The 24,426-nt window shown below is 46.5% G+C and overlaps 2 protein-coding genes across 9 annotated transcripts in view; one reads left to right on the forward strand and one right to left on the reverse strand.

Moving 5' to 3' along the window:
• TOM1L2 (target of myb1 like 2 membrane trafficking protein) overlaps window positions 1-7,286 on the reverse strand; it is a 56,707-nt gene extending 49,421 nt beyond the window's left edge. For 3 of the 5 annotated variants that reach the window (XM_032704495.1, XM_032704494.1, XM_032704492.1), the window contains exon 1: window positions 6,943-7,072. In XM_032704495.1, coding sequence (XP_032560386.1) covers window positions 6,943-6,994 — 52 coding nt within the window. In that variant the 5' untranslated portion in view covers window positions 6,995-7,072. The other 2 variants (XM_032704493.1, XM_032704497.1) reach the window with 2 other exon arrangements.
• A 98-nt stretch (window positions 7,287-7,384) lies between these two features.
• DRC3 (dynein regulatory complex subunit 3) lies at window positions 7,385-23,712 on the forward strand. Of its 4 annotated transcripts, none has more exons than XM_032704062.1 (13): window positions 7,385-7,497; window positions 8,494-8,666; window positions 10,038-10,154; window positions 11,499-11,665; window positions 12,256-12,402; window positions 13,576-13,695; window positions 14,828-14,940; window positions 16,234-16,408; window positions 19,433-19,564; window positions 20,816-20,886; window positions 21,679-21,802; window positions 23,146-23,277; window positions 23,452-23,712. In XM_032704062.1, exons 2-13 carry the CDS (start codon window positions 8,510-8,512, stop codon window positions 23,548-23,550), a joined length of 1,554 nt encoding a protein of 517 aa, XP_032559953.1. In that variant the 5' UTR covers window positions 7,385-7,497; window positions 8,494-8,509; the 3' UTR covers window positions 23,551-23,712. The 4 variants fall into 4 exon arrangements, with proteins under 4 accessions (XP_032559953.1, XP_032559950.1, XP_032559954.1 ...); XM_032704059.1 differs by having other exon boundaries at window positions 7,497-7,605; XM_032704061.1 differs by lacking the exon at window positions 7,385-7,497 and adding an exon at window positions 7,517-7,639.
• The last annotated feature ends 714 nt before the right edge of the window (window positions 23,713-24,426 follow it).

Below are 24,426 nucleotides of genomic sequence, written 5' to 3' on the forward strand. Positions count from 1 at the left end.
TGGGACAATCACAGAGCATATATTTCAATTTAAGGACAGTGCTGCCAGTAGTAGACTGGCTGGATTTATTTGCATCTCCTCTTCTTGAGCAATGGAAAGAGTTACCTACAGATGGGAAGATCTGGCTCCATGGGCTGTGTAAAGACATGTTTACCTGGAGCAAAGGAGCTGCTCTTAGGGGAGGAGAGATGCAGCTCTAGCAAAGCCTTTAGACCAGTATCTTTTGTCCTGGCAAATCCTCGGTTTTAAATGAGCCCTTTGCCATTGATGGTAATGGAAAAGACCAGGGAGAACCATCAGCAGAGTAAGCAAATATGGAAAACAAGGCTTATTTATTCTTGATAGGATTTTTATACTCAGCAACAAGTTTCTTTTATACAGAAAACTAGGAATTCTCCAGGCAGAAGCAAACAAGAAAGTGGGAAAACTAGTTCTGGGTGATCTGTTCAGATTCATCACTGTGTTTACCCAGGCTGGGCTTTCGGGTCACTTCCTCGCTTCTCAGGGCTCCCACAACATCCTTTCTCCCTGTGCTCCCTATCCACTATACACTGCACAGATTTTGAAACCAAAACTCAAAGGGTGAAATAATTTTCAGTCAAGTATGAAAACACTATATGAGGAAGGAGGTTGCCGGGCCAGCCCTGAAGAGCCCCAGCCCTGCAGGTGCCACGCAGCACCTTCCCCAGGAAGGATCATCTCACCAAAACTTCTGCCAGAGCTGCTGCTGTCCCTCCACTCACCATTATCACTCAGGATGCCACCAAATGGCTTCATCACCTTCAAAGAGTCGTTAATTAAAAACTCAGTGTAGCTTATGAAAACAAAGGAAAGTCGGACTAACTTAAAACTGTTCTTAACTAAGGAAAACAAGCAATACTTTTTTTTTTGGTGAACATTGTTTTGGGTGAAATATTGGATCGGTTGGAAGGGTTTGTGGGGATTTTCTGTGGGTTTTAGTCAAGCCTATTTTAAATATGCAGTTTAAAAAAAAAAAATCTGCTGAGTCCATGAACAGAGCAGAAACAAACTGGGAATGAGCTGCCCTCACTCTCACATATAGATTTATATTAGAAGCATATGGAATACACATTTAAGCGTATCGTGCTGAAAGAGATAAAACTGCATTACCCAAAAATACATGTTATAATACCTTCATGAACTACAATCTGCTTTTGTGCCTCTAAAATAAATCCAGTCTTAGAAACCCAGTATTAAATGGTATTATACTAATTACCCAGCTTCACACGTGTATGTAGTTTCTCTCCAAGTTGCGAGATTCATGACTCAGTATTTATTTGCTCCTTTAAAAGCAAAGATATCCATTTTCATATTTCATGGAGATTTTCCTTACAACATAATCCATTGTCGTGAAGTGAAAGCAGATCCAAATAATCTTATAAAACTAAAAGCACTTTATCAGACTCTCTTTTTGCATGACAAGCACAATTCTGAATGAGCAGTGGGGGGCTGGATTTCTAACAACTGACCAGCTACAGGAGTACCTAGAAAAGTACTTAAACTCTGAGGAGAGAACTTCTTGTGCCCTTTTCACTGCTGGCAAAGACAAAACTCATCTTTTTGACACAGCAAGAAAAGTTTCTGCCACCTTGTACTGAGGAAAGCTTCCCTTAGAACAGGGCAGAATGCTTCTGTGGTTATGGGTAAATGCAAATGACTTTTTATTATAATGCAATGAATGAAGAGAGAGACGATTCAGAGCCCAACAGCACGCTGCAAAAATGGAATTTTATTGGGAGCAGATCCTAAGATTATGGTGTGCACTTTAAACACTGACTTCTAGCACTGGGAAAAGGCTTGTATTTAAAAAAATGTTCCACTTACAGCACAGCAAAGTAGTAAGTTTACTCTGAAGGGAACTTAGGGAAAATGTGGACAAGAAAGCCTGGATTAATGCCTCCCACAGGACTGCCATGGGCTGCTGCCTCTAATGCATTTCTCTGTTCCTGCATGTAGCCATCAACTCATTTATTTAGGAACCATTTTTATTCTAAGATTCATACGTGAAGAAAGGGCTCAAGTGCTTCTCATGGAAAGGAAAATAAAAAGGTGTTTTAACCCCCCCAAGCTGAAGCATTTTCCCATTAAAAAGAAAAAAAAAAAACGGGGGGGAACAAAACAGCAGCTCTGGAAACAGACACTATCCACCATATATATTATCAATTTAACAGCCTTGAATGGAAACTGCAAGTGCTTTGATAAAAATCAATTGAAAAGCTGTCTGCCTCACTGTTGCTTCAATAAAGTGCCTCTGTATCTTTTGCTGAAACCTTGTTTTTGTAGCCTCCTTAAACAATACTCTGTATTAAATCACTGCACTGTTCCTCCTCTGAAAACAGACTCCAAGGCACGTGCCCAGACCAGCACCCTGCTCTGAAACCTCCCTTCATCAACAGGGACCAGGGCTGTAAACCAGCAGCACCTGAGCCACCCCCCCTCCAGTCACACAGAACAACTTAATTTCTACTATATGGTTAAAAATTAACTTTCAGGTCTCAGTGCACTTAACTGAGGTGCTGAATGTCTCTCCCGGAGGTCTTTGGCTCTGGGTCAAGCAGATTTCGGGCTGCAGGGAGAACAGCTGATTTCAGCAGCACTCACAGCCCAACCAAAAGGGACCTTGATGCCCCCATTCACCACCTCATTTCACACCCCACTGTCCCAGCTCAGCCCTCCTCACCTGAGGGAGCCAGGCAGGGGGGCAGCAGCAGGGCTTGGTTTGGATTCAAACAAATAAATACTTTCCTGAAGCCTTTGCGAAGTCTCCAGGGTAAAAAACCCAAAACCACTAAACCAGGTTTTCCTGTGTTCTCATGTGTAAGCCATATGGCCAATATCAAATAAGCAGAATGACAAAAAAAAAAAAAAAAAAGTCACCAGCACTCCACATTCCTGTAATTCAATCAGCTTTAATCATCGGAGATGTTTTCGCTAACCTGCAGGAAGGGTATTTGTTCTAATAACCTTGAATAGAGTGGTGACACTTTAAAGATGGCTCCGTTGAACAAAGAAAGATAAAAATGCAATTTATGGCAGGATGGTGAATCTCAAGGCAAATTCCCACTACTGTAAATTGCAGCTCTTTCCCCAGGCCAGCCCTTCTCCACACAGCGAGCACTCTGTCAGCACTGCTTTCCTACACATCTTCCTGCTCTTCTCTTCCTCAACTTGTCAGGATATTTTTCAAAATAGACTTCCTCTAAGGATCTAGTATTTACAGTATTAATTGGAAAAAAATAAAGAGTCCAGTTGCAAGAACAGGGCCAGCACCCAGTGGCACAAAGGATCTTGTCAACCCCAACATACCCAGCAGCCTACAGAGCCACGGCACCCAGTTCCACCCTCTGGACTCTCACCAGCCTCCACGAGGATCTTCTGAAAAGCACCTCACAAAACCTTTGGGAAGTTTTGGATTCTACTACAAAATCTTGAATGGGATTTGTAGTTTATACATTTATATATTACCTCCCTTCTCAGCAACCTCCAGCCAAAATGTAATATGGAATGAAAATGATATTGTGAGTTCAGGAATCTCTTAGGCACAGCTGCCTGCCTTCCAACACAGCATCCCACCAAAACCCTACCCCCTCTGCTCAGGAGAAGACCTTGCTGAAGACACAAGGACAGTTCAGTGTCCACAGGTCAATCAAAGTATTACAGCAAAATTAAGAGAGGGTTGTAATTACCAGCCATGGTAATGGCTTATACAGTTTCTGCCATGACACCACTGGGAATTGAATAGAGGGTACCATATAAGCCAGCCCAAAATTCAGGTAGCTTTCAGCCGTGAGGAACCTGGCTGCCATTTCAATTGGCACTTTAGATGCAGGAGACTCTATCCATCTCCATTACAAATCCTCTGAGCTCATCCCAGCATTACTTTCCCACATTAAGCAAAAGAGTTAACATAAAAAGCCTGCCTGGCTTCAGACATTATCCAGATAAAGAGCAGAAAAGAGAAAATCCCTTGTATTACCTCTCTAGGCTCTCCCCAGACCTTCTCTGACATCTTTGTTCTTTCAGACCTGGCATTTATCTGCAGACATTGTAGAGCCCTAATTAAATCTTCACGTGAACCTCTGCTACTTCCTGGCAGAGAACACACATTCTTGGTGTGCCGATGGACCTACAGGATTTTCTGCACTTCTCCCTTATGGTGAGTGTTAGGCCTTGCTTGAAAACATCACAACTGTGTTCAACACAATATGTTTAAACAGAAATACAAAATTATTCAGTTTCTTTTAAAGAATGAAGAGAAACATAAGTGAAAATTACATTCCACAAGCTCACTGGGAAAACAAACTGTGGAAGCACTGGGCAAATAGCAGTGTCTGAGAACAAGGCATGCTTTTGTTTTACTGCTGTCTCAGAAAGGGATAACTGGCAGCAATAGGAGAAGCAGAAAAATTTGTCTTCCAAAATAAAATCTGCAGCTATCTCTTCCCCCTGGGAGTGAAAAGCCCCCCATTCTTAAAGTGCAGCTGAATTTTGCATTAAGGGAAGCTGCACACCTGACCTTATCTGATGGAAGCAGCTCAGTGTTCAAAGCCCCAAAGTTGGCAGCGAGCAAAGGGATGTGAGAGCTGTGAAAACCTTTGCACTCCAGAGTTAAAGAGGCTAAAATAGCAGATTTTACTGCTCCTATCCTCCCCCCTACCAATTCTTAAGTCTCTTCAAACCACTGACTGATGCTTAAAAAAGCTATCAGTGAAGAGATGAGGCAGAGGCCTGGCCCAGGAGCAGCTTGTCCTGGCAGGGGTGGTCCGATGGCCAAACACAACAAAGCAAATTCACTCTAAAATCATTTTTGACTTGTGCTGTTCTCATTATTATCCTCTGACTCTCGGCACTTCTCTCCCTCAGCAGCAGAAATAAACACCCCAGATGGCTGAGGACAAACAGCAAGTTATACATATGCTCCATATATCCTGACAAAGAGTCCAGCCCTGCTCAAAGCACAGCATGAGACTCACCAGTTCAAAGGCCTTTTACCTTGACCAGGGGCTGCCCCTGCACATGGGGGTGAAAAGACTATAATAAAAGAGGTTTGCTCTGCAAAATTTTTCCGTGACAATTTCCAAAGACTTCCGTCATTCCATAAATTAACATAGAAAAGCTATAGGCTACACTATGCATAGCTGTACATTATAGAATTGTAGATTGGTTTGGGTTGGAAGGGACCTTAAAGACCTGCCATGGACAACTTTCACTAGACCAGGTTGCTCCAAGCCCCATCCAACTTGGCTTTGAATATTATATTCTATATGACCCATAAAAAAGGCATTAGAATTCCTGTTGCTTAAGAAATCAAGGAAACAGAGCATGGTTTCTCCGGAGGGGGATGCCAACACAAGAGCATTCATAGAACCGTAGAATGGTTTGGGTTGGAAGGGACCTTAAAAGCCCCTCCAGTTCCACCCCCTGCCATGGGCAGGGACACCTTCCACTATTCCAGGTTGCTCCAAGCCCTGTCCAACCTGGCCTGGGACATTTCCAGGGATGGGGCAGCCACAGCTTCTCTGGGCAACCTGTGCCAGGGCCTCCCCACCCTCCCAGGGAAGGATTCCTTCCCAGTATTGCATTTAACCCTGCCTTCTGGCAGTGTGAAGCCATTCCCCCTTGCCCTGTCACTCCTTGCCCTTGTCCAAAGTCCCTCTCCAGCTCCCTTCAGGCAACTGGAAGGCCACAATTAGGTCACCCTGATGCCTTCTCTTCTCCAGGCTGAACAATCCCAATTCTCCTAGCCTTTCCTCCCAGAATAGCTGTTCAACTGAGCCTCACCTTGGCTTGGGGACTGCCCAGCACAGCCCCGCACTGCAGGAACCTGAGCCAACCTGTTCCTTCCCAGCACAATGTCAGAGATCTTATATTTCTTCAGGGCCCAAGAGAGGAGTGTAGGAGGCACTGAGAGCCCACCCAGCCAAGGCAGAATTCAGAGTTATCAAACTCTGCACAAATGGTGCCCAGGCTTTCCCCGAGGGGCCCTCCGTGGCAACCTAGACTGAAACTGGGTTGCTATGAATGAACATGTCTGTGGGAGGCAGGAAATAGCCCCAGCAGCCCAGGGAGGCTTTGACTGGCCAGGCAGTGAAAGCTGGCTCAGAACCACCTGCTAATGGCACCAAAGCGTCACCAAAACCACAGTTCAAGCTCCAGGCTGAACACTGAGCCCGTGTTTGTGCCTCTGAACCATGTCACCCCCCCTGCACACACACAGGTCCAGGGGGATTTCAGCGCTCTGGGAAAAGGTGGATCAATGACAGGGTGGTCTGGAACAAGGCACTCACAATGCAGGAGAAAGAGATGGGGGATGCAACAACTTTCCTTAATCCATCTCGATGTGGAGTCGCTCCCTCCCCATGGACAACAGGCTGCCCAAGGCCCCCCTGCCCTCCAGCCTTTGGCTGCCCACCGAGCCCCCCACGACCCTCACTAACCCCAGAGCCCCCCCGAGGCCTCCAGCACCGCCCAACTCCAAAAACCTCCACCACCTCTGAGCCCCCACCAACCTAACAACCCCTGGAACCCCTGCTCCCCACAGACCCGCCCACACCTCCACAGCCCCCCGACAGCCCCACAGCTGCCTCACCATTTCCAGACCCCCACCAGCCCCCAGCGATCCCCACAACCCCCAAACACCCCCACTCACCCTCACAGCCCCTCACCGACCCCCAGAGCCCCCCATGGGCCTTCACAGACCCTCCCACAACCCCTCAACAACCCCCTCGAGCCTCCACAGTCCCTCACCGACCACCAGAGCCCCCCATGGGCCCTCACAGCCCCCCACAGTCCCCCACCGCCCCCACAGCCCCTCACCGACCCCCAGCCCCCCGCGCTGCCCGGGGCCCCCCGCACCCTCCAAAGGCCCTTCTTGCTCCCCAGGCTCGCCCGGCCCCCGCGGAGCCCCCCTGGCCGCCGTACCGAGGCTCTGCCCCACCGGGGTGCTGAACGGGTTCCCCAGCAGAAACTCCATCTTGGGATGACAACAAACAGCGGCCCGGTGCCCCCCCTCCCGCACCGCGCCCTGACTGACAGCCGCGCGCACCTATCGCAGCGCGCTTTGACCAGAGCGAGCCGCCTCCCTTCGTTCCATTGGGCTCTGTCCGGACGAGCCGCGGTGTCATTGGTTAAGAGACGTGTCCATCACTGTCAAACGGGGGCTCCGCCCTCACGGTAGTCCCGCCCGTTTCCCCGCCCCCGGTTGATGGACAGCGGGGACACTGCGATTGCCGTTCGCCATTGGGCAAAGTCCAAACCTTCTTGTAACATTATTGGGTAAGGAAAACGTCAATCACGAGAGCCCCTTTCCGCCCCCCAGGGCACGATCCCGGCGCTGATTGGCTGACACGGATTTCTTGCGCCCTGATTGGCAGCTGGCCTTCCCACCCACTCCGCACCCATTGGCGCCTGAGGAGGTCATGTGGCCGCCCTTAGCAACGCGCCCGAGCTTCCTTAGCAACGGGCACCGAGGCGCGGGTGGGAACCGGGGACCGGGAACCGGAATAGGGGATCAGGGATAGGGGATCGGGAATAAAGAATTAGGAACTGGGCGTAGAGCCGACTCGAAGCCCCGGGGACCTGCGGGTGAGAGGCCTGAGAGGTCGGGATCTCGGCATCGGTGGGTCTCACGGGGGGAACCGGTGGCCTCTTCCCGCACACCGGGGAGGGGTGGTTAGAAGCGACGCTGACTGAAGGGACGATGGACAAGAGCTCATCGCTGAGAGTCTCCAAGGCCAGACTGCACAGGGCTTGGAGCAACCTGGTCTAGTGGAATGTGTCCCTGCCCATGGCAGGGGGTGGAACGAGATGATCTTTAAGGTCCCTTCCAACCCAAACCATTCTGGAATTCTACAAGAAAGGGGGAAAGGAAGGTCAAGGATGGATAAACCCGGAACCTGCTGCCCTTTAGTCTTTACTGAGCACAGCAATAGGTTTGGTTTGTTAATAACAATCCATGATGAGGACAGAACTCTCTAAACTCAGACATTTATCCTTCCTGTCCTATGCAAAAAAAAAAAAAAAAACAAAAAAAAAAAACCAAAAAAAAAAAACCAAATTCCATAATTACAGACATCTTGCACAAGCAAAAGCTTGATGATTCCAGTCCTTCACACTGACTCATTAGCTCTGCACGGTTCTGGAAAGACAAATAGTCTCATGCCTCCAGGGCAACATTAGGGATATTTAAATTTCCATGAAGAATTTCACCACTGAAAGGGTTGTCAAGCGTTGGCACAGGTTGCCCAGAGAAGCTGTGGCTGCCCCATCCCTGGAAGTGTCCAAGGCCAGGTTGGATGGGGCTTGGAGCAACCTGGGCTAGTGGAAGGTGTCCCGGCTCACAGCACAAGGTGGGACTGGATGAGCTTTAAGGTCCCTTCCCACCCAAACCATTCTGGGATTCTGTGATTCTGTGACTGCTGGAAATTGTAGAAGGGCAGTGATCTAATTTATTTTTCCTTTCTGTCCTTTAAGGCTGACACTTCTCACAATGAGTCAGTTTTACAATGACGTCGAGCCAAACATTATCGATGATGAAATGGTTCTGAAAGCCGTTGAAAAGACGTGTCCAGAGGACCTTGGAGAACTTGCCCAAGGGGAAAATATTAACTTTAAGGATGTGACAGAGCTACAGCTTAGCTTTAAAAGTGAGTATCAGAATATATGCATTCTTTCCTTCTTCTTTTGTTAGAAGGTAATAGAGCAAAGCACAAGGCAGACAATTAAACAATCACAATTAGCTTGGATTTTTTATGTGAAAAGTAACATCTGGACTTACATTTTTGGTCATCCCTGTGCAAAGTATGAGCGAGCTGGGTGCTTTTGCTGATGGGTAACCTCAAAGCTGCTTTGCTTCCCATTGTTATTGTCACTGCTGTTCTCATTTAACATTTATATTGTGGTGACACCTACAGGCCACGGGCCTATAGGGCCCCTCAATACATGGACAAATCCAACCCTGGGCAGGCTCTGCCATGGCTGGTGATTGTGTGAGAGCAATTTTGGGGATTATGATGATTACAGTCCGATTCGGTGGCATCCTCTGATCATCCATAGCTTTACTACAGCTTGCCTCTTACTGTCAAACCAGTTGTAAACTTGCATTCAAAAAGTGAAAAGGAAGAACATTTGGCTCAATATTTGAGTATTGGGGGGAGGGTGAGGTAATTTGATGGGCAAAAATCTACTTTTGATTATTCATTGTGTGCTCCAGTAAAATAATGTGTGTATGAGTTGATTTCCTTAGAAAAGACTCCCTTGACCCGATCCTGCATAGATTTGTTTGCACATACAAAATACAGACAGTGTGAATAGTTTGTGCATGCAATTTCTTGCTTTAGTGTGCCCTCAGTAAATGAGGATAGCTGGAGAGCAACTGATGAGTTCTGAGAAGAGAAATGGGGATGAGAATGTTCTGTATTTCCTGTCACTTTGGTGCTGATGTTTTGATGTAGTGCCTAACAGCCTGCCCTTGTGATTCTGCTTTTTGGAGGAAGCTAAATGCAGGGATATTGATTAGTTCTAAACTGCAGCCTTCACTGAAAGAGTAGACTCTAACTTCCTCTCCTGTGATGAGAATGCCGGGAGTGGGAGAGTCATTTACAAAAGCAGGAGCTGGGAACTGCTAGACTGCAAATGCAGAGAAAAGCAGAGCTCATCCCAAATGTCCCTCTTGGAGCTGGAAGGGAAAATGAAGGTCAAGGCCTCCTACTGGTGGATTCATGAAGCCACTGGAGTGCAGGGCCATAGTCAGCAGCCCCTCCGCGCCTCGTTGGCCTCACTGATGAGCAGCGTGCACTGGTGCAGGACACTGAGGTTAACTGGGCTGTTTCATTGAAATCTCGTCCAGCCAGTGCACCTCTGAGCTCTCCAGGGCACTCATCACACGCTGAAAGTCATTTTGGAGGTAGGACTGGACATGTTTCTCTTGTGCAAGACAGCGTGTCTGGTAAACCGAAAGCTGTCTCACATGAAAAGCAATTTTATTTTATTTTATTTTTTTTCCCCTGTGGCTTTAGGTATCCTGCAGATTGATAATCTCTGGCGGCTGGAGAATCTGACTAAACTGCAGCTGGACAACAATGTCATTGAGAAGATAGAAGCTCTGGAGAGTCTGGTTCACCTTGTATGGCTTGGTGAGATACAGGCAGAGGAGGTTGGGTCCTTCACAGGTGCAGAGCAATCTGGGATAAACCAGGATGTCACCTTTCTTCTCAAACACGACTGATAGGAGCTTTCCCAGGGAAGGCTGTCAGCTGTCTGTGTGTTCCTTATTTGACTGTCAAATGTCAAAACGCCTGAGTATCGGAGCTGCAAAACAATCCTTCATGTGTTTCAAAACCGGGTTTAATACATTTGGTGTGGCAGGAACAGGATGCTGAGGTTTCAAGGTTGTTTCCAGGGTTCGTATTGTATTTGGAGATGACTTTCAGGAATATTTATGGAAGCACCTCTGTGATTTAGAAGCATGTTTTCAAAGCTAATGCAGGCATTTCAGAGCCTGCAACCCGCCATCTTTACCCCTGCATCCTTAAGGGCTTGGTGTCATTGTTGTCCCAAGAAGTGCCTGTCCTTGTAGCCTTATGTGACTCCTTTCAGCTGCACAGATGCACAGCTTGGAGCATTCTCTGGAATTGCAGCCACGTTGCTGGCTGGAAGTCTAAATATATCCTCAGCACGCAGGGCTACAGCTCGTAAGCACATCGTGAGGTGTCTAATGGGCTCTTCCACCCAGTTGTCTGCACTGTTCTGCTCCACAGATGACTGATGCACTTGTGAATCACCAAGTGATCACCACAGTGTAAGCAGAGTGTTTTGAAGCACATTCTCATGTTCTGTTTGCCCAAAGGCTGCAGTGGTTCAGCTGCTGCTGCTGCACGAGTGTCTCAGCCGCCCACGTAACCTCATCTGGACTCTTGAATTGCTCAGTACTGGCCAGAGAGCAAATACTGCCCTTAGTCGTGGTGTTAGGATAGATGTTCTGGCAGAAAAGGATGTTTCAACGACTGAAATAGCTAAAGAGGGTGTATGCCTTTGCAAACCAACACTGATGTGGAACTGGGATGTGTCTGTCCTATGGGAGTGACCACAACAGTGACATTGGTGTGGCAGGTCAGAGTCTGAAAGAAACAAGGCAAGGAGTGTCAAATTTGTCACAGAAATTCCCCTCTTAGGGCATTTCCCCACCTCTTGTGTTTTGGGTTTCCCCGTAAGGCAGAAGTCCCTTTCAGGCTGTGTGTGTGGATTCTGCATGGAGTAACTTCAGCTATTCCTCTCATTTAGAATTTGCATGGACAGTTGCAATGAGGAGATAGGAATCAAGAATGATTTAATGCCAAGCTTTTCCTGTGGGGACACTGACCACTCCTGAGGAAAATCTGTACATAAACTCCTAAATCCAGAGCCAGGCTAAATGCAAGGTCTGAATCAGGGCATTCTGCTAGAAATAATTTACCTTTGATTTCTAAACTCTTCCCCAGACTTGTCCTTCAACAATATTGAAGTAATTGAGGGCCTGGATACCCTTGTCAAACTGCAAGACCTCAGTCTCTACAGTAACAGAATATCTAAAATTGAGAATATGGACACGTTGCAAGAGCTGCAGATTTTCTCCATAGGGAAGAATAACCTGACCAATCTGGAAAATGTGAGTGCTCCCTGCCTTTGAAAATATTCCTTGTCAAAGGATCAGATATTCTAAAACTGACATTTGCCACTGTGTCCAAGTCCCTCCTTGGGGGAGAAAATTCTCCTTAGGATTTCTAAGTAGTCTAGTGTCCACTGTGGTTTGGATCCTCTGTCCTGGTGCTGAGTCCTTCCTGCAGCCACTTCTCCTTTAGATTATTGACTCCTGGGGGCCCAGTTCTGTCACTGCTGTCAGCCATGGCAAAATTCCTATTGGCTCCCATGAAAGCTAGAAAAGGGATAAGTGGTTACATATGAGAAAAGGAAGGAGACTAGGATTTATTGGGGGTTCTTTTCAGGGCATTTTACCAGTCTAAGACCTGTGATTTGCCTACCCCATCTGCCTTCTCTCTCCACCCATTGTCTAGATATTCCCAATGTGAATTTAAGTATTTTGTTTCCCAAAAGCATTAGAAACCCATAATTGAGTGTCATATGAATTTTGCAGTGGAGCAGAAAACATATTCCAACCTAAATGTAAAATGAGCAACGAATTTCAAGGCTGTGTTTCCCCAGCAGTTGGAAGTACAGGTCTCTTTCCCTTTGGCACAGGTTGTCTATCTCAGGAGGTTAAAAAGCTTACGGACACTGAACCTGTCTGGGAACCCCTTCTGTGATGACAAACAGTACATGCTGTTTGTTGTTGCTCATCTTCCAAACCTGGTATACTTGGACTTCAAGCTCGTGAGAGACACCACGGTAAGATTTCTGCAATTCCCTGCTTGGGAAATCAGGCAACAGCTTCTTACAGAGCCTTTCCTTTGTTGGTGTGCCAGCAATATTCCAGCACTGAGGGCAGGCTCCCTGCAGAAATCAGGCTCACAGAAGCACACAGTGTTTATTCTGCTTCCACCTAACAGCTGTGAACCTGTAGGCCAAATTCTATCAAATCTGACAGAGGGGTAAAGGTGTCAGAAGCACGATGTCTTCACAGATTTTGTGAAAATCAGCAGCTGTGTGTGGGAGAGGGGCCTGGTTCTTGCCGCCACAGAGAGGCTGCAGTGTGAGTGCAAGTCTTCTTAGAGAATCTCAAGGAAATGAGTGTTGAGACAAGGATCCAGGGGGAAGGAAGCTTGGTGGTCCTGCTGCTCACAGAGACATTTATTTCAGTGACAGACTGACAGACCATCCAGGCAAGGAGGTGCCTGGATGCACTTCCCACTCTTGATTTCTGATAGTTCATTCTCACCAGTAACCCGTGGGATGCTGTTTCATCTCACAGCTCAAAGGAACAAAGATGAGGGTTTTTTTGTTCAGGTGGTTTTTTAGTAACCAAGGAACATGATTAATTGTAAATTTGTTTGGCACAGAGCAGGAGCTGTACTTGGAAGATACACTGGTCTTAGCATAGGACTAGAAGGGCTTTCCAGGTCATGGAGTGCAGTCCCTGATCATCAGACAGTACGTCAGAGAATTGCATACTTAAATTTGTCAAGCTTCAGTTTCAAGCTAATGAGGTTCTTGCCCCTGGTACTACCTTGCTATCCACTCCTCCAAAGAGCCTTCTCCTCCCTAGAAAATGTATTAACCTCACTGGCTGATCAAATCAGAGCTCAAATTCTAGAAGTCAAAATAGTACTTCCTGCCAAGAGAGAAAAAAACAACTCCAAAGATGAGAAAATGGAGAGAGAAAAGTTTCCTGGGACTGAATCAGCTCAGATGCACTGAATGCAGAAGCCGAGTAATATGCCAACAGAAAATGGTATGAGGAATGGATTAGAACCTTCATAAGTAGTTTAATAAAAAGCCCACGAATAGATGGAGATGCAGATGTCACTCAGGTGCCTTTTCTAGAAAGATCAATTACCTATGCCCAGATTTGTTGAGCACTGCTGGATAATCTAATACAAATGCTTTATCTGTATTTCTCAGAGAGAAGATGCAGTTTCAAAGTATCAAGATCTTACTAAGCCCTTGGAACAAGAGGAGGCTCGGGCCCTTGCTCTTCAGGAGATAAAACAGGCAAAGCAGGAAGAGCTGGAGTACCATGAGGTAGGTTTTCTTTGGCTGGCCGTGTGTTGTCTCAGGAGAAAGAAGCACAAACACATATTGACTTGTCTTTTACATGCTTGGAGATTTAATGAGAGGTTAACATCGACTCTGCTAAAACTAAGGCTTGGATTAATCTCTGTGATCTCTGAATCTCATCTTTTGAATGAAAACAGGAACTGCTGTGGAATACACATGACGTGGGAGAACATAATTCTTTGGGCTGAACAATGGAACTACAGATATAGACCCTGCAAAGCTAAATAGTAAATCATACCCAAGGACTTATCAGCCTGACATGAGATTGAGAAAATTACAGGTCTGAGGGAACTGTTAGAATTTTCATGGGGAAGTGACTTTTTTTTCTCCTTCACACTAAGTTAATGGCTTTTCATTAGTTTTATGGTTAAACTCTTCAGGGTTTTGAGAGATCCCTGTAGTCCTGTGACCAGACTGAAAACAACACCAGGCAGAATGGTGCTTTCATTTGTGGCCTGGCTCTGTATTTCAGACCTCTGGAAGGTCACACGGGCTGAAGAGCAGGAGGTGGTTCAGTGACAGGGAGGATGTCTGCATGTTTTCCCTCCAGCCCTCTCCAAAGTCCACTAACACTTTATCTGAAAGGCTTAAAAGCCTTGCAATATGTGTTTGTATGTGGTAAGGTCATATACTGGCAACTGGCACAGGTTGCCCAGAGAAGCTGTGGCTGCCCCATCCCTGGAAATGTCCAAGGCCATCCTGGATGGGGCTTGGAGCAGCCTGGTCTAGTGGAAGGTGGCCCTGCCCATGGCAGGAGGTTGTAACGAAATGCTCTTTAATGTCCCTTCCAACCCATTCTATGATTCTATGATTCTATGATTCTATGATTCTATGATTCTATGATTCTATGATATGAGATTAAACAGTGTTTTCTATCCTTAGGCTACAGAGTTGTAGCAGCAAAGCCCCTGGGATGGGTTTCACTCCAGTTGCAAGGTGCTTTCCTGGCTTGGTTGGTGTGTCTGCTGTGTTGGTATAACTGTGTGTGCACCAGTGTTCAGCTGCTGGTGAGGTGCTTGTAAGAGAGACACATCCTGAGGACTGGCAGCAGGTTGGCATCTTTATTTTACTTATTTTCCTCTGTTTCTCTTCAAAGACAGCCTTTGTTGAGCACCTGAATGGATCATTCCTGTTTGACAGTCTGTATGAAGATGATACAGAAGCTGCCAAACTGGCTTCCCTCCCTGGAGTGGGGGACCTGCTGCAGGCATATCCTTCCTGGGTTTGGAATACCTACAGCTAAAAGGTAATGCCTGGAGTTAAGAAAGAGGTGTACCCACAGGGACTCTTCATCCTTTGCTTTTGTCCAGGGCTGAAAGCTACATTGATCTAAGATCTGAGACAGTCTGTGTTCAATTTTGGAATGGTACCAAAAATTACGCTGCAAGACTGTGAGACCACTGACAGCTTTAAGGCTTGATATCTTGTGAAATATGAGGGCTCCAAACAAATGGTTCATATTACTGGCAAGCTGGCCAGCCCAGCTTGAAACATCCCATTTGTAAAACCACTCGTTTCTATCCCCGACAGGTCATGAGATCCCAGCTTTTTAAATTCTCACTGTTGTAATTACCATATTCCTTTTCCTTCCCCTGAACCAAACACAATTTCGGCGGCCTCCTTTTGTGACCCCGCAAGAATCAAGGCTTTGTACTTTCTTTAAGTCTGCAATCCACTTAAAGTTTAAAATGAGCTGGAAGATAAATCTCTGTCAGTTAGATTGTGAGAGCGCAGCCGCTAAAATCATGTTGAAATTGAAGTGGTGGGAGATAGGAACAGACTAATCAGAACGATACGAGTCGCATATCTCACAACCTGCCAGAGCTGGCAACGGGAAGTTTCCAGGCCAGCACATTTTTCTGATCATTGCTCCTACACGGGGGAGCAGAAAGCAGACGCTTTTTTTGCCTTTTTTCTTTTCTCATTCAGATTAATAGAGTATTGTCAAGGCCAGTAACTTGACCTTCCTTAAAATTGCATTACACTGTTGGGGAAAAATGCATCACGGCTTAACTACAGTAGACTCCAAAAACAATTCCGTTGCCAAGATAATAGCAGAAGAAAAATTGACGTTATTTTTGTGATGCTACCAAGTCAGTAGTTTATTCTGTGCTCTGGCTGTAGGCTCCAGAGCTGTATTTATTAACTACCCAGGCACTGTATTCACACTTGTGAAGACAGATAGGGTTGTACGCTTCCTTCTGCTGCTGTGTCAGAAGAGTCAGACAAGTGTATGTATTTCCTTCTCTTCCTCAAGGCTTTTTGCCCCCTCAAATTGCCACAGCTTTCTCCATACCCTTAAGGCAGCAAAATCCTCTGCATAAAATGTGAAGGGGTGACCCAGTCCTTCCCCAGAAAGAATATTTGGCAGCCTGCTCCCAGCAAGAACCACAGAGTTTACATAAAAGTAGCTTGTAGCTCTTGTTCCTCAGATTTGCAGAGGTAGAGGGAACATAACATGTTGCTCCACTGAACAAGCAAAGCCCTTGACTCTGCTGTCACATACAGGAAGGAGTTTGTCTCAGTTTGTGGGAAACTGTATAACTATGGACTGGAAGAGTATGAAAAACGAGAAGCTGAAGTCTCTGATTTCTACAAAAAACTTCATGAAATTCTATTAGCCAGCCAGGAAGAGAGCAAGAAAGCAATGTTTGACTTTGAAAATCGGAACAAACAGGTAATATTATACTTTTGTTTGTTTGATACATGATTTCTCTACATCATATGCCAGCTTTTAATGTCACTGAAAACGAGGGTGTAGTCCACTAAAATTAGGAAAATTATTCTGGATTGAGACTGCTGTTATGGGAATCAGTATTTGATGCCTAATGGCAGAATCACAGAGTGGTTGAAGGTGGAAGTGATAGGTGGAAGTGACCTATGGAAGTCATCTGGTCCAATGCCCTTGGTCAAGCAGGACCACCCACACCAGGCTGCCCAGGACTATGTTTGAATATTTCCAAGGATGGAGACTCCACAGCCCCTCTGGACAACCTCTTCCAGTGCTCACTCACTGATATTTCTTTACAAGTTTCTTACAGTATAAATTTGCGTGAGGAAAAAATGGGTTTTTTTTAGCTAATATGACATCATTACCATAATGTTAAAAGTTTTCTAGTAGTTTATGTTGGAAAAAAATTTGGGAATTGAAATTTCCACCCTTTGGGCAAAGCACAGCCAGTTAATACAGCCTTTATCTATACTGGAAATTCAGCGTAGAACAAAACGAACATGTCATAAAGTTATCATCTCTAAAGGTAAAGGTCCTTCAAGGCTCTGCTGAAAAAGAAGTGGCTAAACAGAGTGGAGTTTTTTAACTTGGTTTTTGCCATCCAGAAAAGTTACCAATATTTAAGAAAATGGATATGCTCAACCTTTCTTTTAGCTTAAATATTTTTATGAAGTTGATTTAAAATATAGATTTGTCAGATTTAATGCCATTCCCCTTCTCTTTGATATATCTGATAGCTCTCCCTTCATTGAAAAATGGGGAAGAAAAGGAAGGAAATTGCAGGGTATTCAGTTTATTTTCAAGTAATTTTCTGCTTCAGTTCATTTTGTCAACAACAGCTCAAAGAACTATAACAAAAAAAAAACCTCAGATGAAGTTATTGTAATGTATTTCTAGTCTTTTTAAAGCAGAAACTCTCTCTTTTCATTCTGTTCAACTGCAGCCACCCATTGTGGCTGCTCAGGGCGTAGCTTCCAGCTGGATCCCTTTCTAACCATGTATAATAGATGGATCATGATTTTGTTTCCACAGGAAAAATAAAGGGGGGAGGTGGTTAAAGCCTGGTAACACTGTCAGCTGAGAGAGCAGGTCCCTGACAAGTGACACCAGCAGAGTCACGAGCGCTGGCTGCAAACCAGGTCACTTTTGTTCCAGTGCCTCGTCACATGCTGACAGCTGCTGAGTCACCTTGCTCCTGGGGCCTTGGACCTTGCTGACTCATGCTGGAAAACTGGCTCCAGCAGCTCTGGTTGGGACATGAGTTGGCAGCACTGCCAGAGTCACAGGATTGCAAGATAGTTTGGGTTGGAAGGGGCTGAAGGATCCTCCAGTTCCAACCCAAAGTTTGATGTGCATGTTCAGTTAAACTTGCACTTTAATTCCCATTATACCTTCCATAAAAAAAAACCCCTAAAACCAACAAAAGAAAGCTAAAAAAGCACAAAAAGAAAGAAAGCCCAACAACAAAAAATCTGAAATCAAGCCCAAAGAAACACGACAAAGGCCAGATTTTGGCTCTTCATCTTTGATGACCTACAGGATCAGCTATGGACTGAGCTAAAAGGGCATGGAGGGACAGGACGAGGGAAAATGGCCCTAAGCTGAAGGAGGGGAGTTTTAGATTGGATATTAGGAAGAAATTCTTCCCTGTGAGAGCGGGGAGGCCCTGGCACAGGTTGCCCAGAGAAGCTGTGGCTGCCCCATCCCTGGAAGTGTCCAAGGCCAGGGTTGGACAAGAGCAACCTGGTCTAGTGGAAGGTCTTCCTGCCCATGGCAGGGGCTAGAACAAGTCCCTTCTGTGATTCTCTGAACAGGACACAGCATGACAGTTTTCATATAAATATTGGAGGAGTTGATATCAAAACTGAACACAGTGTTTTAACAGCATTTCCCCAGTCACTTAAAATTGCTGGAGGAGTTCAAAAGGCACAGAGGCCCCAGCAGACTCCAGTCTGTGAGCCATTCTTAGGGCTGTTTGTCTGGCTGTAATCCTTTCATGTAAACTTGGGTAACCTGTAAAATCACTGTGCTCTCTGAAGTTGGTTACAGAGCATTAAAGGCCTTGAACTTTGAAGTTATTGCTCCCAGAGGTGCAGCTTGAATGGTTCTGGAGCCTTTTGAGCCTCCTAACTTGTTTACATTGGAGAAGAAGATACCTTGCTCTCCCCTTCCCCCTTTTAACACTGCAAAATTTAGATAATTTGGTCCATTTCCTTTGGGAGTGGTTTTATCAGAATTCTTTATTTTATCCCATTCCATTCCCACTCAGGAGAAGTGGATTAGGTATAATAAAACATATATATTTTTTCTCCTTTTTTTTAACAACTGTTAACTTATTTTAAACAGGTTTGAAAAGAATACATTGCTCAGCACAAGGGGATTTTTTTTTTTGATCCAAGAAAACATAAATCTTGCCTGATACAAAACTGACGTCAATATTTAATTCTGAAGGGCAATAAATCCTTGCTGTAAGAGGAAGGCAGGCAATGATAGGTATTCCATATTCAGAATACTAAATCCTGACCCTATGGAAGTCGGTCAAGATACTCTTTGGTGTGAAGTGGATCAGGATTTAGGCCTGCATTTCTTTTTCCCAATTGTTAATCTCTTCTTCGTGGCCAGCAATGTCGGGAATTTAATATTATTCCTTTTCTTTTTTTTTGCTTGAAATGTGTCAGAAGGCAAACCAAAGTTGGAAGCACAAAAGGGCCAAAGTCTTCTGCTGAGTGGAGGATGAGGAAGCATTTTCCCAATCCCACTGCACTGCCCCTGGATCGGGATCATTAGTGCAGTAGCAAACCTCAGCATTGTTGACTACCCAGTATGTAAATGTGGAGACTTCCCTGAATCATCACATTTCATTTCAGCTAATCAGCAGCAGGAACTTTTCTCACATATGTAACAAGTTAATTAGATTGCAATGGAGTGCTGAACACAAACTGTAAGTAATTTATGTATCTCTGTGTTTAGAGGCTGGATGAGATTCATCATGCCAGGAGTTACGATGTTGCTGAGTCTAAACGAGCCGAGTGCCAGGAGGACATCCTTCAGCTGTCAGGTACACTCATGACCTTGGAAGCGCTGCTATCCAACGAGCTGGAGGTAAGGACCAAGGACACACCTGTGAGACCTCACAGCCAGAACATGGAAGGGGGCACTTTTCTATTGCTGCACTCCTGTTTAGCAGCTCATTCCACAAAGAGGGGGGCACGGGACTTCACCCAGGCTAAAGTTTTGTCTCCATCTTATTCTTCCTCTGCTCAAAGTTGATATGGGTGAGATCAGGCCCTGCACACCTTACAACAGATTTCTGTTTCTCAGAGCAGAACACTGTATGTCCTTCCCATCTCCCCAAGCTGATTTCCCACACTTCAGAGAAAGGGAGGTTGTGCAGTCGTTTTATAGGTCTGCACAAGTCGCTGCATAGCATGGAGTGTGCATTTGGGATTCTAGAGGTGTAATTCTTTGAAGCTGATCTTTGCTATGAATAAAATTACACACATTCCTGCTCAGCTTACTGCATTTGCTTGCATAATAGCTGCCTTTTGCTCCCCAGACTTTTCCTCAAAAACTAGGGCAGGGCTGCTAATGTGCATCTTCATTTAAGGAAGAAAACCCAAGTAATCTGTTTAAAAATGAACAGGCAGGAGCTGTGGCCTGTGTGCAACCAGAGGCAGCAGTTTACTTTGGGGAGTGTGGATGGCAGAAATCAGCAGCTCAGAATGGATCCTCAGCGCATCAGGATTGTGCCTTTTAGTGTCTCCTGAGTTGGCCTTCACAATCTGAGGTCCCTGATGGGATGAGCAGAAGCACTTCCCCCTGTGTGCCTTCCTGGATGTGCAGGATTTGGGTATCAAGACGTTTAAGTGCAACACTTCACAGATTCTCCATCAGCCATTTCCGAGGGAGGGAATAGGCAGCAGCAATTTTAATTTCTGAAGACTAACCCAAAAGCTGCAATAAGCCCAGGCAGTGGTTATGCTTCTGACAAGAGGCTCTTCACACAGACAAGGAGACATGGCAGGGGGTGGGAATACAGCCCTCTCCAGGCATTCCTTAGGTGAGGGTAAGGAAGGATCAGCTGGCTTGCCCCAGACACTTTGTAAAGGCATCATTCAGTCAACTTCCCTCCAATAAACTGGTTCTGATTTTCTGTCCCTGAAGGAGGAAAGAAAATCTTGCAGCACTTTGAAAACACTTTAAATGCTCGAGGCAGTTTAGTTTCTGACTATGCTAATAACAGCAGTGAGTCCAAATTACAATAAATTGTAGATTCCTCCTAGACTCCCTGACTCCCTGTTATGTTTATGCAAGTTTTCATTGTGATATTTCCTCTTTTTCCCCTCTGTTAAGGAGCAGTTACAGGGTTTTAAAAGAACCATTGATGTCATAGTATCAGCATTCATGGAAAATGTTAAAGAGATATATCCTTTTCACAGTATGTTGGCCTGGACCTTCCAGCGATGTACCTACACCTCACCTCTAAATCCAGAAATGAGCCATCAGTATAAAAACTTTATTTTTTAATTTTATTTTTTTTAATCAATAGAAAATATTTTTTCCCAGCCTTGAGGAACAGTCATTTAAGGTGCCCAGCTTCTTCCTGTGGAGACTGTGGAGAGCACAAAAAGATCTAAATTCTCCTGTGCTGAAAGTCTGTAGGACTTAGGCAGCTTTCACCCTGTTGGGAATTTTCCTTTCTTCTCCACACAGAGAAGACAAAACCATGGGAAGATCTGGTTAGACTGTTTTCTAGATACATTGCTGCCATAGCAGCCAATGAAATACCTACAATTCTTGTTGAAATTTCTTTAAATGGCCTTCATTTTTGTGTTTGTGATGTCTTCTGGAAAAAAAGGGAGATGAGAACACTGAAGTGCTTCAGTGACAGGTTACACTGCTTTAAATCTAGAAATCTGTTGGCTTGGTGCAAATAATTGCACTGCATTCAGAGCTCAGCTTTTACCTGGAGGCCTCCTTTGATTTCCCTTGCAAAGCTGGGTCCTCTCTCAGTTCTGTGTCATTTTTAGCAGTGAGATGAGGCCCAATGTGTGATTAAGAGCTGAAAGTAGATACCCTCCACCACAGCAGCTTCTGGGGGCAGCCAGGCTCCTTCCTGCAAAAGCCACTGTGGACACTTAGTCCCAGTTACAGGAAGTTGTTTAATCTCCACTGGTGAGGGGTGTGGTCAACGTTTTCCTTGACATCTTCTGTACGATGGGCCAGTGCCGGGACCTGGAAAACCAGCACCATGAAAAGCTGATGGAGATTGCCCTCACCACATTGGAGAAATCACTCAAGGGCAAGCTTGAGGAGGATTTGCCAGCTGATGTTCAAATGGTGAGGGCCCCCCAAACAATCCATGTCTGGTAGGGAGTCAGCAAAAAGGAGGCCACAGCCTCTTCTCTGAAGGGACAGGATTTCCAGGAGACTCAGTGCTGCCAGAGCCATCCCTGAACCAGAGCATAACCTCCTTCCTAGAGGCCCCACTTGGCTCTGGACATCTCCACTGACTAGCAGAGGGGATAACTGCACTGCACATTTCCCTGGGTGCTGCCAGAGCTGGTGGCAGCAGCTCAGGAGGGATGCTGAAGAAGTATCTCTGCTGCCTCCAGCACAACTCAGTGCTCTGGCTGATTTCCAGGCACTCAGGCAGCATCTTTGCAGCATTCACTCGCAGCTGGTTTTGTACAGACTCTCCCTGCTCCCACACCAGAATCTAAACAGCACTCTGAATTTCATGCACCGGGACTCTGTTTGCCTCAGTGATTTCAAAAGCCCTTCCTGGAGATCCCCCAGCCCTCGAGCTGACCTGGAGGCAGGATGTGACATTTTAAATGGAGCCTTCCACCGACCCCTCAGTCTTGCTGTGAGAGCAAAGATCCCAGGAGCCTTCCCAAAACCACGGGGATTGTTGCAGTGCTCCTGCTGCCCTTTTTGCCTTGGTTATTCCTTCATTTAGTGTCTCAATTACTTGAGTTTGCATTAGCTGTGGTTTTGCTCTGTCCAGATTATCCCAGCCCTCCGTAACTCCAGGTAATCAAGAGCTGACAGACACAAACCAGACCCCTGAGCCCCGGGGGGAGCTCCCTGCTTTATGGGCCATGCAGATGGTGGTGGTTCTGCTCTGCTGCCACGCACCCATTTTGCCTCACTGCCATCCATTTCCAGGGAGAAGCAATCTCCATTTGTCCAACAGCTGCACTTGGCTGCAGGAGAAGAGTCATTACGGGTTAGCAAAGCCACCCTCTATTTAGAGCCACAGGGGAAGTCACTGCTTCCATTAGAAGCTGGGTCTCTCCAAAAATGAAGATTTACAGCCAGTGCCACCAATGCAGGAGACCCTTCCAAGTGTGATTTTCCATTTCCAGGCATGCTGGAGCATATGCAGCTGTGCTTCAGCACCAGCTGCACAGGATCCCTGCCTGCACATAGCTCCCAGCACGTGAAACCAGGGTTGCTGCCTCAGTTTCCCCACGTGCACTAGGGATAAAGCTCCATTACACCGTAGTGAGGCCAAGGGTAAAACATTTGATTCATCCCTATGACTAAGGATATTCCAGTTTGAACAGAGGGCTGATTTCTCCCCTGGAGCACTGCAGTTGCTGTTCTGCTCCCTCCGAGCTCTGCTGCTTTCATTGTGTGCCCACCCCCTCCCCTCATCCGGTCACGTTACCTCCCAGCTCCTCGTGGACAAAAACACCATTGTCAACGCCGTCAACATGTCCCACAGCATCCGCCTGCGGAAGATTGATAAACGGGAGAGTGACATGCTCTGCAACACCTACCACTGGCACATCTCCGTGACCGAGAAGGTAAGAGACCCTCGTGCTCAGGGGGACGGGGCACAGACAGCTCTGGCCCAGGCGGCAGGGCCACTGTGAGGAGAGACCCTCCCGGACCTTTGCTGGAGCTCTCTGTGCTCCAGGGACTCCGGGAAGGGACCCTGACACACCTGCAGAGTCACTGCTCGGTTTCAATCTGTCCAGGCTTTCCAAACTGAGAGCGACAGAAACCGCGCCTGTATCAAAAGGATCATGTCCTACATCAACACTCTCCAGAAGGAGCTGGATAACACAAAGATCTAGGATCCTGTGGAATAGGGCTGGGCAGCTGGGGGCACACAGGACAGCCCCCAGCGGGAACAGCTGCCTCTATGCCCGAGCTGCCTGGGACGTTTCCAACCAAAAGCACATTTCTTCCATCCCACCATAAACCGCAAATAAAAGCTACTTCTTGACTCTGGAAAAGCATCTGAAGCTCTGTCTCTTCCATCATGTTGGCACGAAGCCCGTACAGGCAGCTCAGACCTGGTCACAGGGGGTTATGGATCAGCTGTGAGCTGATTGAACCAAATCATCGTAGCATATCATGCCTGAAAGCTTCGGTACCTGCAAGCACAGTGGCAGGAACCTGTGAGCCGCAGGCACGAGGCAGCAGCTCAGGAGAGGAGCGCTCTCCATCAAACCACCCCCGAGATAACAGCAGGTTTCCAGCTCAGCAGGCACAAGGCTGGCGGGGGCTCCGCATGCCTGGGAGCCTCATCTTCCCACCGCCTCTCGCAAGCGGCTTTTCTGCAGCGTGAGCAGAGCAGCCCCCAGCCAGCAGGAAGGGAAATCAATGGTTCCACAGGAGCTCACGCGCCACCGCTCGCGACAGCCAAGCGAGGAGTCATTAATTCCCCTCCTTGCTCGGTGACAGCCGCTGCCACGCTCGCTTCTGGACAGCTTCTGAGGAACGGTGCTGGCCGGGGCGGCGCTGCTCCAGGCAGGCAGCAAGGAGAAGGTGGGAAGGTTAAACGAGAGGGTGGCTGCCTATGCACACCAGGGAGGGAGCGGGTCTCTCAGAAAACCCCGTGGCTGGTGCTGCCTGTCAAACACTGATTTATTTCATCCTGCTCCGCGCTTCTGAAAATGGCTGGAGCCCAGGTTGCCCTCCTCTTGCTCCAGGACTGCACAGTTGTT

Source organism: Chiroxiphia lanceolata, chromosome 16, assembly GCF_009829145.1.
Source record: "Chiroxiphia lanceolata isolate bChiLan1 chromosome 16, bChiLan1.pri, whole genome shotgun sequence".
NCBI lineage: Eukaryota > Metazoa > Chordata > Aves > Passeriformes > Pipridae > Chiroxiphia > Chiroxiphia lanceolata.

Excerpts from the sequence above, each read along its gene's own strand:
- DRC3 (XM_032704062.1), top strand. The coding sequence starts at position 8,510 with ATGAGTCAGTTTTACAATGACGTCGAGCCAAACATTATCGATGATGAA. Across the intron at positions 14,941-16,233 it reads GTGGGGGACCTGCTGCAGGC|ATACAGGAAGGAGTTTGTCT; the intron begins ATATCCTTCCTG and ends CTCTGCTGTCAC. Across the intron at positions 21,803-23,145 it reads TGCCAGCTGATGTTCAAATG|CTCCTCGTGGACAAAAACAC; the intron begins GTGAGGGCCCCC and ends GTTACCTCCCAG.